This window comes from Chinchilla lanigera, unplaced genomic scaffold (genome assembly GCF_000276665.1).
Source record: "Chinchilla lanigera isolate Chin_1 unplaced genomic scaffold, ChiLan1.0 scaffold00144, whole genome shotgun sequence".
Lineage (NCBI taxonomy): Eukaryota > Metazoa > Chordata > Mammalia > Rodentia > Chinchillidae > Chinchilla > Chinchilla lanigera.
Window position 1 is genome coordinate 2,577,768 of NW_004955545.1, and position 14,931 is coordinate 2,592,698.

At 56.0% G+C, this 14,931-nt stretch overlaps 1 protein-coding gene across 5 annotated transcripts in view; it reads right to left on the minus strand.

Moving 5' to 3' along the window:
* Mef2d (myocyte enhancer factor 2D) overlaps positions 1–14,931 on the minus strand; it is a 33,182-nt gene that overhangs the window by 8,369 nt on the left and 9,882 nt on the right. For 2 of the 5 annotated variants that reach the window (XM_005411678.2, XM_013508337.1), the window contains exons 2-9: positions 7,088–7,276; positions 6,408–6,611; positions 5,084–5,221; positions 3,954–4,164; positions 3,701–3,757; positions 1,993–2,183; positions 1,538–1,558; positions 278–407 (exon numbers count right to left, since the gene is read on the minus strand). In XM_005411678.2, the coding sequence (XP_005411735.1) occupies positions 278–407; positions 1,538–1,558; positions 1,993–2,183; positions 3,701–3,757; positions 3,954–4,164; positions 5,084–5,221; positions 6,408–6,611; positions 7,088–7,141 (1,006 nt within the window). In that variant the 5' untranslated portion in view covers positions 7,142–7,276. Of the gene's footprint in view, positions 1–277; positions 408–1,537; positions 1,559–1,992; positions 2,184–3,700; positions 3,758–3,953; positions 4,165–4,896; positions 5,032–5,083; positions 5,222–6,407; positions 6,612–7,087; positions 7,277–14,931 lie in introns of all 5 variants that reach the window. The other 3 variants (XM_005411679.2, XM_005411681.2, XM_005411680.2) reach the window with 3 other exon arrangements.

The window sequence follows — 14,931 nt, forward strand, 5'->3', positions numbered from 1 at the left end:
TCACTTTTACTTTCTCAAATAAACTTGGCCACTGCTTAAAAAACAAAAACAAAAACCCACAATATTTTTAGCAGAAGTGTCTTTGGTGCGTGCTTTAGCAGAGAAATGTCTTTGGAATAAAACTAAAAAGTACATGTTTTGTCTAAAATTCAGATCTAGCAACTCTAATTAGATGGGGACTCCCCAAAATCAATGGCCTTCCTAAGACTTTGAACTCCCAGTGTACCTGGTTGCCCCTCCTCAGCCCACTTACCCATCCCAGCCCCAATGCACTCACCTGTGCTGTAGGCAGTGGGCATAGAAGAGAAGGGGAGGCCCTGGCTGAGTAAACTCGGTGTTGCCACGGAAACCACAGGGGTGGTGAGCGAGTGGGTAGACTGGGAGACCCCAAGGCGCTGGGCATTGTTCTGTGGGAGAAAATTGGCTGTCAGGAGGTAGCAGATGGGGGGCTACCTTGGGCTGGCCCTCCATGCCAAGCCCAGGCTGCAGGACCTCCATCCCAAGGCTGGGGGGGCACGTTAGCATGGAGGCCCTGTAGACACGTGAACACTGGCTGCCCACTTGGGAGACACGGAGGCCATGAAGAGAAACGTGCTCACTCGCACAGGTTCCTTGGCACCTAAATGTGCACAGAGGAAGGCACACACACTGGCCAGAACCATGCTGGGCCTGAGCTCCCGGGCCACAGCCTTCTCCTCTGGTCAGGCCTGCCGAGTCCACCCTGCATTGCTGCACTGCAGCATACACCCCTGGAGAGGCATGCATGTGTCTGGGAGGGGACCACGGGGCCTGGCATGTCGTGTGCCTGCGTGTATGCACACACGTGTGTGGGGCTGTCAGCTCCATCTGCCGCTGAGTCACTTGTTTATTCCAACTCCACGCTGGGGCCGAAACTGCCACCGTGTTGGCCGCCAATGCCAGCCTGCCTTTTCCAGCCTCTCTGGCCTCCCATCAGGGAGCTGGGGAGGGAGGAGCCCCCGCCCCATTCCAGGCTGAGGGTGTGCATGTTCGTGTGCATGTGCGTGTGTGTGTGTGTGTGACAGAGAAAGAGAACTCCACCCTTGGTTTGGGCCTCAGCTTCCCCTGGCAGAGCACCGTTACTGTCTGGCTGGCACCCTTGCCAAGGAGCTCCCTATCCTGGGTCCCAGGAGTACTGTGTAGGCCTCAGTGGAGTTGGTGGGCTGGTGGCATCCGAAGTCCTAACCCAGGCATCAGGGTTGGGACCTCTGAGGCCTGGGGATGGCTTTACTCCCCTTTGCACAGATGCACACACACATACACACACATATACACACTCCTGAATGAATGCAGCATCACATGAAGATATCCATGAGCACACAGTACATGGCATGCATGTTCAATCCTCACCCCCCTAGTCACCCCAGCATGAGCACAGCTCCTAGCAAATACTCAAGTCAACACCGCACATGCCGCACGCAGGCAGAAGGACAGGACATACACATCATGCTGGAGGACTGCAGGGCAGTGGCTGACCCGGAATTCAGAGGCACAGCAAATGTCTCACAGCCTCACTTACCAGATCTAAATGGTCCTCAGTCTGGGAGCAGAAATAAAACCAAGGGGGTGGCTCAGTCTCTGGCCTCTACCCACCCCCACAGCCACCCGCCCAACTTTCTGCCCCAGGGCAGGTGCTCTCCACGGCCAAGTGACTTCTCTAAGACACCACATCCCGCCTCCACTGGGGAGACACCATCCCCATCACAAGTTTCTAGTCCCCACCTCACCCTCCAGTCATTCTCCCATCATAGGATGTTCTCCCCACCTCTGTCCCTTTCTACTGCCCTTACGCTAGTTAGTACTTCTACATTCCAGCCTCCTGACAGGCCTCGGAGAAAAAGCCCTCATCAAAAGCCTGCTTCCATGATCTCCCTTGGGAGTCCCAGGCAGGCTGACTGTTACGTTCCTGCCAGAGGCCTGGTCCTTCCTCTTTTGCCCTCCTGTTCCTGAGTCAAGGCCCAGACACTCACTCACCAAGTGGTGCATTAATCCCTTTCCTCCCTGGGAGGTGATGACCCTCAGGTCAGGCTTGCGGCTGGGGGCTCCAAGCTGGGCACTGTGGGCAGGCGGGGGTGGAGACTTGGCAGGGATGACCTTGTTCAGGCTGTTGCCATTGGCCACAGGGAGGAGGCCAGGGGAAGCCCGGGCACTAACATAGCCATTCCCTAGAGAAGAAAGGAGATGAGGGGAAGGAAAAGTATGGGCCACCCCTTGGCCTTGCCAGTATGTCCCCACACTGCCACCCAAAATCTCTCAAGCCACTGTGCCTCTGTTTAGATGCTGAGCTGTCTGGTATTCACTAAAGCCTTCCTTTCCATCTTGGGCATGAAAGAAAAGATTCTTGCTCCTACACCACTTGGGTTTGCTTCTGGCTTCCAAGTGACGTGAGAGAGGAGCAGTATGGTGGGGCTACAGCAATGCAAAGCAACCACTGCCTCTGCCCCATGGTGGACAACAGACCTGAGACCAAGCCTCTCCCCACATGCTCTCCTTTGTCTCCAGATCCCACAACCTGCGCTGGACATGATGCACAATGACCAGGATGGGGAAAGGGTAGGAGCCTGGAACCTACCCACTCAAACTGCTTCCTGTGCCGTGAGTTGGGGACACTAGGGTCTATACTGGCCTGCAGGAGACAAGTCATTCACTGGTGCTGATGGCGTGGGCTGGCACTGGGGAAGGGATGACACAGCTACCACCATAATTAGACTGGTAACAACAGGAATAGTAACTCTTTCACATCTGGTCTATACTACACAATGTCCATAGGCCTTTCACATACATATTATCTCATTGAATCCTCACATTTACCCTGCAAAATGGACAGGACACATATCATTAGCTCTGTTTACAGAAGAGGGGACTTGAGCCTGGCTGGGAGAGGTACAATGACTTATCCAAGGCCAAACAGCTGGCTGGAGGGCTCGCTTGTGCTCCCCGCATGCTGGACTCCCAGTTCCCTCTGCATCACTATTTCCTTGAGGTCTGCAAACATTTCTTGGCCCTCTTCTCGGACAGAGAGGGGATTCACACACCACACCAATTTCCTGACCCTAGTACACAACTGCTGCCAGAGCATGCTATCGCTCTGACAGTGTGTGGCTGCCTCCATCGGGGAATGGCAGGAATGTCAGCGTGACGTAAATGGTGACATTAGAAGTCAGTCACCCCACTGGACAGTGGCACAGGGCAGGAGGGTCTGTCAGCTGCTGGGACTGAGGGAAGAGGGCAGTCTTTCTCCCGTAGCTTACGTGTATGTGCTCACAAGTACACATCAAGTATCTGGCTGTTCTGTAAGTATGAGACAGTGTGTGTGGATGTGCGAGTGTGTACCTATTGTACCACTAAACCAGTGGTGGCGAACTTATGGCATGCATGCCAAAGCAGACATTTGTTACCACTGAAAGCTCTAAAAGGTTCGCCATCACTGCTCTAAGTGCTCTCACTCTCCAGGTCCTAACCAGAAAGCCCTACTCAACCGGAAACACTCAGATCTACTGCTCCAGAAAGAGTCCACTTTTACAGCCTGCCCAGTCCTCACCAAACCCAGACCTTTGTTGACCACCCACACTGATCAGTGCCACACACACCAGGCACCAGGGGCTTAGAGATCCTGACTCCCCATCTGGTCAGGCACTGGGATTGTCCTCTCCTTACCTCACAGAAGGGCAGCTATACTCACCGACAGGGCTGGGACAGGCTCCATTAGCACTGGTGAGGTCGCCCCCCAGCATGGCCCCTGGGGAAAAGCACAACTATTATGAGCTGATGATATCCTACCTTCCCAAGTGAGTTTTAAAGGTGAAACAGAAAAAGGGGACCCCAAGACCTAAGTCCTTCCCTCAGCAGCCACAAAAGTGTGGGAATCCTGTGGTGGGTGACTCACTGTGCAAGATGAAATCCCAGTGTCCTTGCCACTCCAGCAGCCCACTCACCTGCACTAGCTGGCCGCTGGGGCAGGCCTGGAGACACGCTGTTCCTCTGTAGTGCTGGCTGCTGAGGGGACAGGAGCCGTGGGTCTGTGAGGGATGATGTCACCAGGGAAGGGGTGACCAGGGAGCCGCTGGGATTGGTGAACTGCAGTGAGCTCTGATTGGACACGGGCACCGTGACAGGCATGGCAAAGTTGGGGGCCGGGACAGCTGACTAGACAGAAAGACAGAGGGGCAGAGTCAGGCCAGGTCAGTCCTTGCCCCTGGACCCACCCTGCCTTGGAGGGCAGGCAAGGGTTCGTCAGGGTTCTGAGCTATGCGTCCTGGAGCCAGCAGCTTCAGCATCTACACTTAGCCCTCTTGCCACTCCCACCAAGGAACAACATTAGAGGGTCCTCTGGGGTCCATCTCTGGCCCCGAGGATGAGAATGAGGCTCTGCTCACTATAGCAGAACCAGGGACACCCCCTGGTTGGGGCAGGTTAGTCCTCAGCCAGGCAGGACACACTGGGAGCGGGTTAGAGGCCGAGTATGGACCTGAATTCACACACACAACTGTTAAGGCCTGTGCCACGGGTCAGGACCCGGCTCTGCTTGCGGTCCACTGGCCTGGTATAGTCAGAGCTCAGTCTCTGCTTCCTCTAGGCAAATCCCAGCCTTAGACAGGGTCTTCTCCCCAGGATGACTGTGCTAGAGCACACTCCACCTTCCTGTCCTCTTAATGTCCTCTGAGTGTCACTATATACTCCCTACTGGTAAAGGGGACACCACACCCCTCCAGCTCCTGCTCCACTGAGATGAGTCGAGGCAAGGGTCAAGGTCCTCCGTGGTCACTCCTAGCCCCAGCACGGCTCAGAGCGGACACGCATCAGAGGCAGCAGACGGCCGGGGCGGGGCGCAAAGCCACACCATGCACCACGGGAGGCGCCCTCCACGCGACTACTCACGGCCAGTCTATAACTCTGCATCATTTTATCAAATTCCTCGTCTATCTTTTTATATTTCTCTTCCGTCTGGGGGGTCAGGGCAAACACCTCGTCCACCTCAGGACTCTCACACTCCCTGTGCTTCTTGTGCAGCGCCTGGGGGAAGGGGCCAGGAGGGGCCAACAGAGAGACAGTGAGTGGGGCTCACCCCGTAGCGCCGGAAGAGCCCGTCCAGCTCCTCGCTGGCGCGCCGGTACTTGTCCTCCAGCAGGGGGCTCTGTTCCAGCGAGTCCTCCCCATCGGGCTCTGGGCTGTCGCAGCCGTTGAACCCCTTCTTCCTCAGGGTCTGCAACCGCACCACTACCATCAGCCAGTGAGGGTCTCCCCACCCACCTTCCCTGGCCCCCAGCTTCAGGGCCTCCTCCCCTCCCCAGGAGCCTGAGTGAAGGTGGCTTGGTGCTGGGAATGTGAGAATGGAGGGCCCACAGGGGAGCTAAGCCAGCCCCGGGGAGTGCTAGGCATAGGGGTAGTGGCACGGAAAGGGGCTCAGCAAAGGGTGGCTGGAAGACACCCTTGCTAAGGCCTGACCAGGAGGCTCTTTGGGCTGGGGGGTTCCGCCCATCCCAATACATGGACCCCTGAAGGATGAGGAGAGAGAAATGGGGACAGAGATAGAACAGGAGAGAGATGAGATGTAGGAAAGCAAAGATACCTGCTGTAACCCAGGGCAGTGCTTTGCATGCTCCAGACCCCACAGGTATTTGCTTTGTTTTTTAATTTTCTGCAAATGTCTAATCAGGCCTATGGCTTCCCAGATACCCTCTTCATCTACACAAGTTCTGTCCCAAAGCTGCGTGCACCTTAGGGTGAGCTGCAGGCCCTGGGCTGCCTCGTGCTATCCCTGGTGCACCCTTCAAAGCAGGCACTACTCTGTTTGTGGAAGGGGACACCACGGTTCAGGGAGGCCAAACACCTGCCCAATGCCACATGGCCGGTAACGGCCAGAGCTGAGTTCCAAAGCTTGTGTCCTTCAACAGTTCACAATGTCGGCTCTCTTTGAAACAAAACATACAGTCATGGGGACCCATAGAGAGACAGAGACAGAGCAGGAAAGATGGAAAGAAAGAGGGAGACAAAAACCAGAGGAGGCCAGGCATGGTGGCGTATGCCTATAATCCCAGCACTCGGGAGGCTGAGGCAGGAGGATTGTTGCAAGTTCCAGACCAGCCTGGGCTACAAAGTGAGCTCAAGGCCAGCCTGAACTGCATATCGAGACCCTGTCTCAAAAAGACAAAAAAAAAAACCCCAGAGGAGTCCGATGCAGGAGCCGACCAAAAGGAGGAGAAAGGGAAAAGGTAGCAAGAGGGTGCCTGAGAGGAGACAGCACAGGGGGTCTTGTCAGGCCTGGCAGACAGGAGACAGACTTCCCCGAGGGTGGGTGGGTGGGCGGCCTAGGCACTCTCAGACACACGCGCCACTCCCTGCTCCCCAGGCTGGGTCTGTGAGGGGAGGGGCTATGAGAGCAGGCCCACCTCGATAATGTCAGCGTTGGTACGGCTCTCATGTGGCTCGTTGTACTCGGTGTACTTGAGCAGCACCTTGTCCATGTCAGTGCTGGCGTACTGAAACAGCTTGTTGGAGTGGTTGAAGATGATGAGGGCGATCTCACAGTCGCACAGCACGCTCAGCTCGTACGCTTTCTTCATCAGCCCGAACTTCCGCTTGGTGAAGGTCACCTGCAGGAGGGCAATGGGCAGCTAGGTCTGGCTCAGTAGAGCTCCCCCAAGAGTCCTAGGGATTCCCCATCCTCAGGGTGACACAGGAGCTCCTGTTGGGGGACAGAATGGCTAGCATCTCCTGGCCAGCACAGGGCCAGGACAAGGCCAGAGCCAGCTCCTGGAAGGGAAAGCATGGAGACGGCCAGCATGGCGCAGCTCTGTCCTGGGAAAGAGCTCCTGGGATGAGGAGGGAGAAAGATCCATTCTGGGACTGGGCAGTCCCAGGTGTGGCCTGAGGCGGGCACATGGTTCCAGAGCTATAGCACAGCCTCCAGTTCTGGGACACGGATCCAAAAGATGCAGGGGGGGCAGCTGCTTTTCTCCCAGCTCAGACCATCCTGTTCTGTCACAGCCTCCAGAGCACCTCCTCTTCCAAAAAGACCTCCAGGAGAGCCCTGTCCTCACCACTCTGTGGGGCTCTAGGTCTTCCTTACCTGTCGGTTCCGCTCATCGGTGATTCGCTGGATCTGGATCTTTTTCCTCCCCATCTTCTCCAGAGGTCCTCAGTGCTGGGGAGGGGAGGGGCTGTAGGGTGCAGGTCTTGGTGTACCTCACGCTGTGCTCATGAACGTCCGGGACCCACGCTCAGTTCATGGTCTGCAGGACACCTTCTGTATAGCCTCCTGGAACAGAAAGGTCATGAGGGGGCTGTCAGGTCCCTGGCACCCAGCTTTTTGATCCCTGGGACACAAGCCAGACTCATAGCACCCTGTGAGAGGCTGGCATATCTCAGCCCCACACTGCGCTGGCTACCTAGGCAAGGTAGCCATGCTGAGCACTCAGGCTCCAGACGAGACAGGATATGCAGTTCCTGGCTGCTGAGGGTCTGGATCCTAGAGAATGCCCTTAGCCCTTCTTTTCGTAGATTGTGGGGTTCCCCAGTTGCCCTGCCTAGGCCAGGGGTTCCCATGCTGCACTCTGGTGTGGCAAGCACAATGGGTAAACATCTGCCCAGGACACCAGGTGACAGGGCAGCGGTCTCTGGTGCCTTGGCTCAAGAACAGACAGCAGTGGTCCTCACACAAGCTCACAAGGCCTGGAGCCTGGAGACATAAGACCCTCACCTCTGCTGGGTGTGGTGGTACAGATGTATAATCCCAGCACCTGGGAGGCCGAGGCAGGAGTAGTTCTGGGAGTTTAAGGCCATCCTGGGCTACGTTGTGAGTTCAAGAGCACCATGAACTACACAGCAAGACCCTGTCTCAAAAGAAAAGACCTCCAACTCCCTTCAACCAGAGATATTCCACAACAATTTGTTTTACCTAGCAGTCTTAGGCCTAAAATTTGTTTGAAGAAAGGGCTCTGCTACTAAAGTGAACAAACAAGCCACGCCTCTAGATCAGAAGTAGACATTTTTTTTTTCCTTCTATGGTGCTGGGATGGACCCCTGGGTTCCATGCATGCTAGGCATGTGTTCTACTCCCACCAGGCCACCCCCAGCCCTGGGAAATTTTTTCTGTAAAGGGCCTTGAGCTCACTTTGCAGCCCAGGCTGGCCTCAAACTCGCAATGATCCTCCTGCCTCAGCCTCCTGAGTGCTGGGATTACAGGCGTGCGCCACCACATCCAGCTAAGAGTACTAAAATTATGAGTGCATAAAGGGACACAGTCCCCCTCCACAGCCCCATCCTGTCTGACAGGTCTAGGCCAATCCCAGAGGCCGGGCTGACTGAGCAGTACTTCTTGACTGGCCAACTGACACACTAGCAAGGGCACTGGCAGTCAGGGGATAGGGCATCAGTCGGTCTCCATTTCAGAACACCCTCACCCGCCCCAGCCCACTGGATGAACAGCTGTGTAGCAAACAGCCTCTTCCCTGCACAACTCCAGGGGACACCGCAGGATGGGAAGGGCACAGGGAGAGAGCCAAGAAAGGTGAATGCAGGCTGGGCATGGTGGCACATGCCTGTAATCCCAGCACTGAGGAGGCTGAGGCAGGAGGATCATTGTGAGTTCTAGGCCAGCATGGGCTACAAAGTGAGCTCAAGGCTAGCCTGAACTGCATAGTGGGAACCTGTCTCAAAAAGACAAAAGGAGAAAAAAAAAAAAAAGGTGAATGCTCTCAAGTGTGGCCAGGGCCACACAGGCTGTGTGAGCCTCTGGGGACTAGAGGAGCCAGGACAGGACAAAGATGACCTGATGGCCACTTCGGCTCTGTCATTCCAGGAGTCCTTGCATCAAGGATGAAGTTTTCTGGGAAATGGTAGAGAAGGGCATGATCGCACCACCACCTACTTGTGGTCCTGGGGATTGAACCCAGCGCCTCATGCAGGCTGAGCAAACATCCTACCACTGAGCTACAATATCAGCCTTTTTTGATTATTTAACTTTGAGACACTGTCTCACTAATTTGCCCACGCTAGCCTTGAACCTGAGATCCTCCTGCCTCAGCCTCTTGAGTAGCTGAGACTATAGATGAGCATCACAGCCCCCAGAGGCCCCTTGGGGGCACAAAGACATGCACAAAGCCCCCTTGCTTTCTAAAGCCTCTCTAGATGGGTCCTGCAAGGAGGATGGAACAGAGAAGTCCAGCTCCACCCACAGAACTCTTCCTCCAGAAAGCACCCCCTCAGACACTACTGCAGAGTGTAGGGAGGAGAGGCCTGGGTTCTGTCCACCTCCCCTCCCAGCTGGGTGAAGCTATCCTGAGGTAGAGATGACAGAGAATGTCCCATACACACTGCCATGGCTCCTGAGCTTCTTTCAACCTTTCTAACTCCATTCCACAGGGCCCCCAAGTGCCATAGCAGGTACCGAAGTCAGCCCAGCATCCTGGCCATTGAGGAAAGAGGCTGAGGGAGGGATGGGAGTGTAGAATTGGCTGCCAGACAACCCTGCCCATTTTCCCATCACAGGACCAGACCCTCAGGCTTCCCCAGCCCTGCTGGAGCTCTGCCCAGAGAGCTACAGAAAACAAGGAAGCTCCTGCCCCTCCTCCAAAGACCCTCTACCATCTGCTCCCTCAGAGCGCGAACCCAGACCTCTGTTCTCCGGGTGCTCCCTGAGCCCTGGGCCTGCTACAATTCCTACACACAAATCCTGGGCAGGAACAGCAGCAGCCCCAAGGGATCCAGCACACATCTCAGCCCAGAACCAGTGCCAGCTGCCCCATTCCTTGCCTGTTACCCCCACCTTTGCCAAAGTGCTCTGCAAAGACTCCAGGCAGAGGATTTCATCCCCCGCTTAGTACACTCCATGGACTGTGCTTTCAGAGCTGTAGCACGGTGGGATGGCAGGGCACTCAAGGGCAAGGGGATCAGGAGGAGCTGGCTTTTTACACTGGGTCCCCTGGCCTGGGTTCTCTGGAAGGACCGCACTCAGGCTGAGGATCTGTCCACATTTCCCTCACCACCTCTGTTCAGAAGCAGACCTGCTGAGGTGAATCTCGATCCATTACAGTCAGGACCATCACTTCTTCCCAGCTGAGAAAGAACCCTCCCCTTGTTCTTGTGATACCCCAAAAAGACACTCTTGTGGTGTTTCTAGCATTTGTCACACTGTAAATAATTACAATTCTGTCCTTCTATTTAATGCTACCTTCCCCTATGAGTCTGAAACTTCGTAAGGGCAGGAACTACATGTCTTTCCCACTATTCCATCTTCTGACAGGAGCTCAAGGGCTGTCTGTAGAAAGAAAAGACGGTTTCACTCTTCAGATCCCTGTGAGCAGTCCTTCTTACAGTCTAACTTCTGTCAGGCCTGCTGCAGCATCAGCTCCTCTTTGTCCTCTATGTGGCCAGAACCCTTCCTCACCCAGCTGCCCTTGAAGCTTGTCTGTTTGGACACCACCCAGCCTCCCACCACCCCTGCCATCGCAGTCCTCAACCTTCCCCACCCTCAGCTTGGCTGGTGCAGAGGGTGAGACTCTAAAGTCTTCTAAGGAGCAGCCCTAAGCACATGGAGATGGAGAGGATGGAGTTGCTTAGGCAACTGTCGCCTGGCAACCAGCTCCCTAGCTGATCTCCTACACCGCCCCCCCCCACCCCCGCCTCATGCTGGGGGAGCTGGGATGCAAGAGGGATCAGGGCTGAGCAGGCAGGGAAGCCACAGAGACCCATTGAGCATCCGCTGATAGAAGGGAAGTCAGGGCTAAAAAGACCAAGCCCCATCTATTCCCACTTCCTCCAAGAGAGCTCAAAGTACTTTTTTACAATTCCATGCTTCCCAGGGCCCTTTCCCTATTACTGTCCCCCACTCTGTGTGAACACCACCTGAGGAGATGTCCTATCTAACCACACCCTCCTACGAAGCAGGCGCAGTCCCCACTACCTCTTTCCCCACTTCTATCCATTCCACATTGCTGCAGGTTCTTCGGAGCCCTGGGGCAAGAACATGAATTCAACCATGACTTTGGAGGAAGGGCGGCTGAGCCCAGATGGGCACTGAGGACCCTAACCTGACCCTATCCAGGGTGTGGAGGTCTATCCCATCCAAGCTTCCCTCCTACCTCATCAGAGAGATTTTTAATGAACACCTGGACCTCCTTAATTAGCCCTCTGCCTAATTACCTAACCAGCTGCCAGGAGCCAGAGGCCTGGGCATCTGTTCTCCAGATGTGTGCTCTCCACCCCAGCCTGGCCTGGCCCTATTCCTCGTCTCCGCTCCTCCTGTCCATTCCTCTAGGCAGCCCTCTCCAGGACCTGGCCCTTTGGCTGCTTCTCCTCTAACCCTTTCTCCTTCACTCTGCCTGGTATCCACAGCCCTGTGCTTGGGAGGACCTGAACTATAAAAGAGACACCTTCAGCTCTGATGGCTCCAGGGCCTGCCCCCTCCCAACCTCAGGCCACAGCCATGACCTCCTGAAGCTGGCGCTATCCCATGTCACACAAGTACTCCTCCAAAGTCTCCCTGGACAGGGCAAATCTTGGCAGAACAGACCTCCTGGGACCTGGTGGGACAAGCAGGCCTTTCTGATGGAGGTGCAGGAGCATGGAGAGGGCAGGTAGACTTGGCCCAAGTCTGAGGGAAAGGGCAGCAGCGGGGAAGTCTTGCAAACAGAACAGGAGGAACTGGCAAGAGCAGGACAAGGCCAGCTAGCTGAAGACACCAGAGAGTGCATAGGATACAGAAGGACCCCACAGGCAGCCATTTTTCACACTGGGTTACAGACCCAATAGGAATTGTGGGTTGTTTATATGCAAATCAAGTTCGAATGTAATGCAAAAGGAACCTAAAGGGGGACTGGTTTAGAGGGGCCATGGGAGAAGAAACAGGCCCTGGCCTCCCCAGTGTAACACCTCTTGGTACCTGAGCAATATTCAAACCACTCTCGGGTTTCAGAATGATGCTATCTCAGTTCCTGTGTGAGGGTGGCCTGGGCGGTGGGGGGCAGTCAGGGGGCCACACTGCAGCCGGCTGAGCGGGGCTGTTCTTCTTGGGGGTCTGCAGGAGGGCTGCTTTCCACTCACACCTCTGCTTCTCCCTCACAGCTTTCTAGCCCTGTTGGCTCTCTGTCCCAAGGCTGGAGCTCTCAGAGGAACGGTAGGGTACCTATTTTCAAAGATCTACTGCCAGTGTGGGTCAACATGGGCAGATGCCCAGAGAGGCTGAGTGTGCACCCTGCGTCACAGAGCAATGGGTCTCAACCTGCTCTTCCCTGGTGAGAAAGGGAACTCTCATTAAGCGGCCTTCATCATTCCCTCCCAGGCTGCTCCAGGCTGCGGGCTGTGGACTGGAGGGGAAGGCAGGAGGCGCTGGAGACAGCTGTCATCCCTCCTCCCGCCCCTTCCCTGTGGCTGGGCTGCAGGGCATGAAATAAGCAGCAGGCGCTGGGGGAGGGGGTGACAATCCAATCCACCTGTCACCCCCACAGTCAGGCGGCCTCGAGCAGCCTGCTCACTAACGAGGGAGGGAGGCGGCGTGGGTGAAGCAGACGGGGCGGGAGAGGAGGGGACACAGACGCACACACAGGAAAGGAGACAGAAAGAGGCAGTGAGGTCAGGAGGCAGCACAGGGCAGAGAAGGAGAGGGCAGCTGGAGCACAGAGGGGAGGTAGAGAGCAGACAAAAATCTAGAGAAGTGGGGAAGAGTCAAGCTCAGCAACTGCTTGTGGGACTCTGACTTAGGATTGGCACTGGGCACCATCCCTGCCCTCTGAGAACTTGCAGTCCAGCCAGGAGGCAGAGAAGGGAGGGGCAAGGGCCCACAGAGGCCCCAGAGGCCCTGGCCCTGGCAAGGAGCTTGTGGGCTATGCCCAGCCTCCCAAGGGCAGGCTGGCCCGGGAGGGGACAGAGGTCCACACCTAGGACCAGTTTCCTGCCCCAATTCCTCTATGACCTCCAGAACCCACAACCTTTCTGGTCATGCTCCCATTCAGCCTTGGGCTACCCTGAAGCAGATACAGACTAAGGAGCTCTAGAAGGGAGGAGGCTTTGCCAGGGCCCCCCAGGGCTCCAGGGCCATCTTCCCGTGGTTCCCACGCCAGGTCCTTCCTCCCAAAGGGTGATCGCTGTCCCTCTCCCTTTCCCACTCCCAGCCCCTTTCTCAGGGCCCCTTTCCTTCTTCCTCTTTGGCTCCATTCTCTCTGCCTCCTTTGGCCCCGCCCACTCCCACCTCAGCGTCTTCTTTACCCCACCATTCTTCTAGGGTTTGATCCCAAAGTCAGGGTTCTGCCTGGCAGGCTCACTACCCAAAAACCTAGTTCCCACCATCTTCCCCTCCCGCAGGGACTCCCCTCCCCCAGCCCAGCAGCCTCAGGGCTGGGCAGGGGCTATTTTTAGCCTGGGCACTGAGCTAATTTTAACTCACCGACAGGGGACCTGGGGCGGGCAGGCTAGGGGGGCAGTCAAGAGAGCAGGGCCTGGGGCAGGGGTGGTCTCAGGTCCCAGGAAACCCAGGAATGCAAGTGTGGCAGCCACTGCAGCCTCTGTGTACAGGACAGGAACTGACTTGAGGAGCACTGGGTGGGGAGCAGGGCCCAAGTCTTCCCCCAGCTTTCCGCTGAGCAACTCTCCTTCGCTCCACCCTAGGCTTCCCGCCTCTCCCCTCTCCCTCTCTCCCTCCCTTCTGGGCAGCTCTCCTGGGATGGGGTCATCCTGTTCTCTGCCCGGCAGATGCCTCTCCAGTGAGGGTCTGTCTCCACAGCCTCCTCCACTGCCTCCCCACCCCAGCTTGTCCTTCCTGCAGTCTAGCTCTCATCCTTCCTGCAGCAGCTGTGAGGCCTACAGCTCCCCATGGAGGTGGTGCCAGCTCCTCCCACCCCAGCTCTGGCCTTCCCCTCCTGGCCTCTGGGCTGGCTCCCAGCGACCCCACCCCAGGAAGTTCCAAGAGCCACCCAGGCTGACCTTGGGAAGTAGCTAGAGCAGCAGGAGACTGAGTCTGAGCAGCAAAGGGGTGAGTTAAGGCAGGACAATGAGCAGCCTGGGGAAACACGGGGCTCAGGCTAGGGGTCTGGGTGCCTAGGTTCTAGTCCCTTCTCTGGACCTAACTTACTATGTGACCTTGAATTAGTCACCACCCTTAGGCTTAACCCTATGGCTAGTCTACTAGACAGAGAGTGGATGAGGCACCCAAGTATCCTCCCAGCCCAGACATTCTGTTCTGGTGCTCTCTGGAGAGGCCCAGAAGGAAGGACCAATGAGACGGGCTAACAGGAAGAAAGGCAATGTGTGTATCCTTTTTTTTTTTTTTTTTTTGGTACCAGGAATCCAACTCATTACGTCGCTCTTGCCAGGCTGGCACTGTGCCACTAAGCTATATCCCTGGCCCCTGGAAAGGCAATGTGGAGGGTGGAGGGGAGTGGCGTGGGCCTCCCGAAGGAAGAGGCGCTCTCTGAGCAGTAACACCCAACAGCTGGCCAGGACAAGGCTCATGGTCATGAGGCACTCATGGCAGTGATGCGGCATCCCAACGCCCTCACACGCCTGGGAAGCCTACCAGACCCACGGCTTGGGGGCCCCACCAGTCACTGTCATGTTCTTGCCCAAGGTCATTGTCACATCACTTGTGGGGTCAGTTCTGAAACCCAAGCCTGTTACCCTGCTTCTGGCCCCACCCCAGCCGGAGCCAGAGCAGCAGTCACTCCTGACTGCTCATTTGCATGGGGATTTGCATAGTGTGTGGAGGGGCCCTTATTGCTCTAGGCTCACCTTCTCATTCTAGGATATGGGCCACTCACCCAGCATATTTTTTTTTTTTTTTTTTTTCTGGTCTTTTTGAGACAGGGTCTCACTATGCGGTTCAGGCTACCTTGGGTCCATCTTTATCGACCTGAAAACATTAATGAGTATATAAATACATGTAGCAACGCCAGGCGTGGTTGTGCACATCTGTAATCCCAG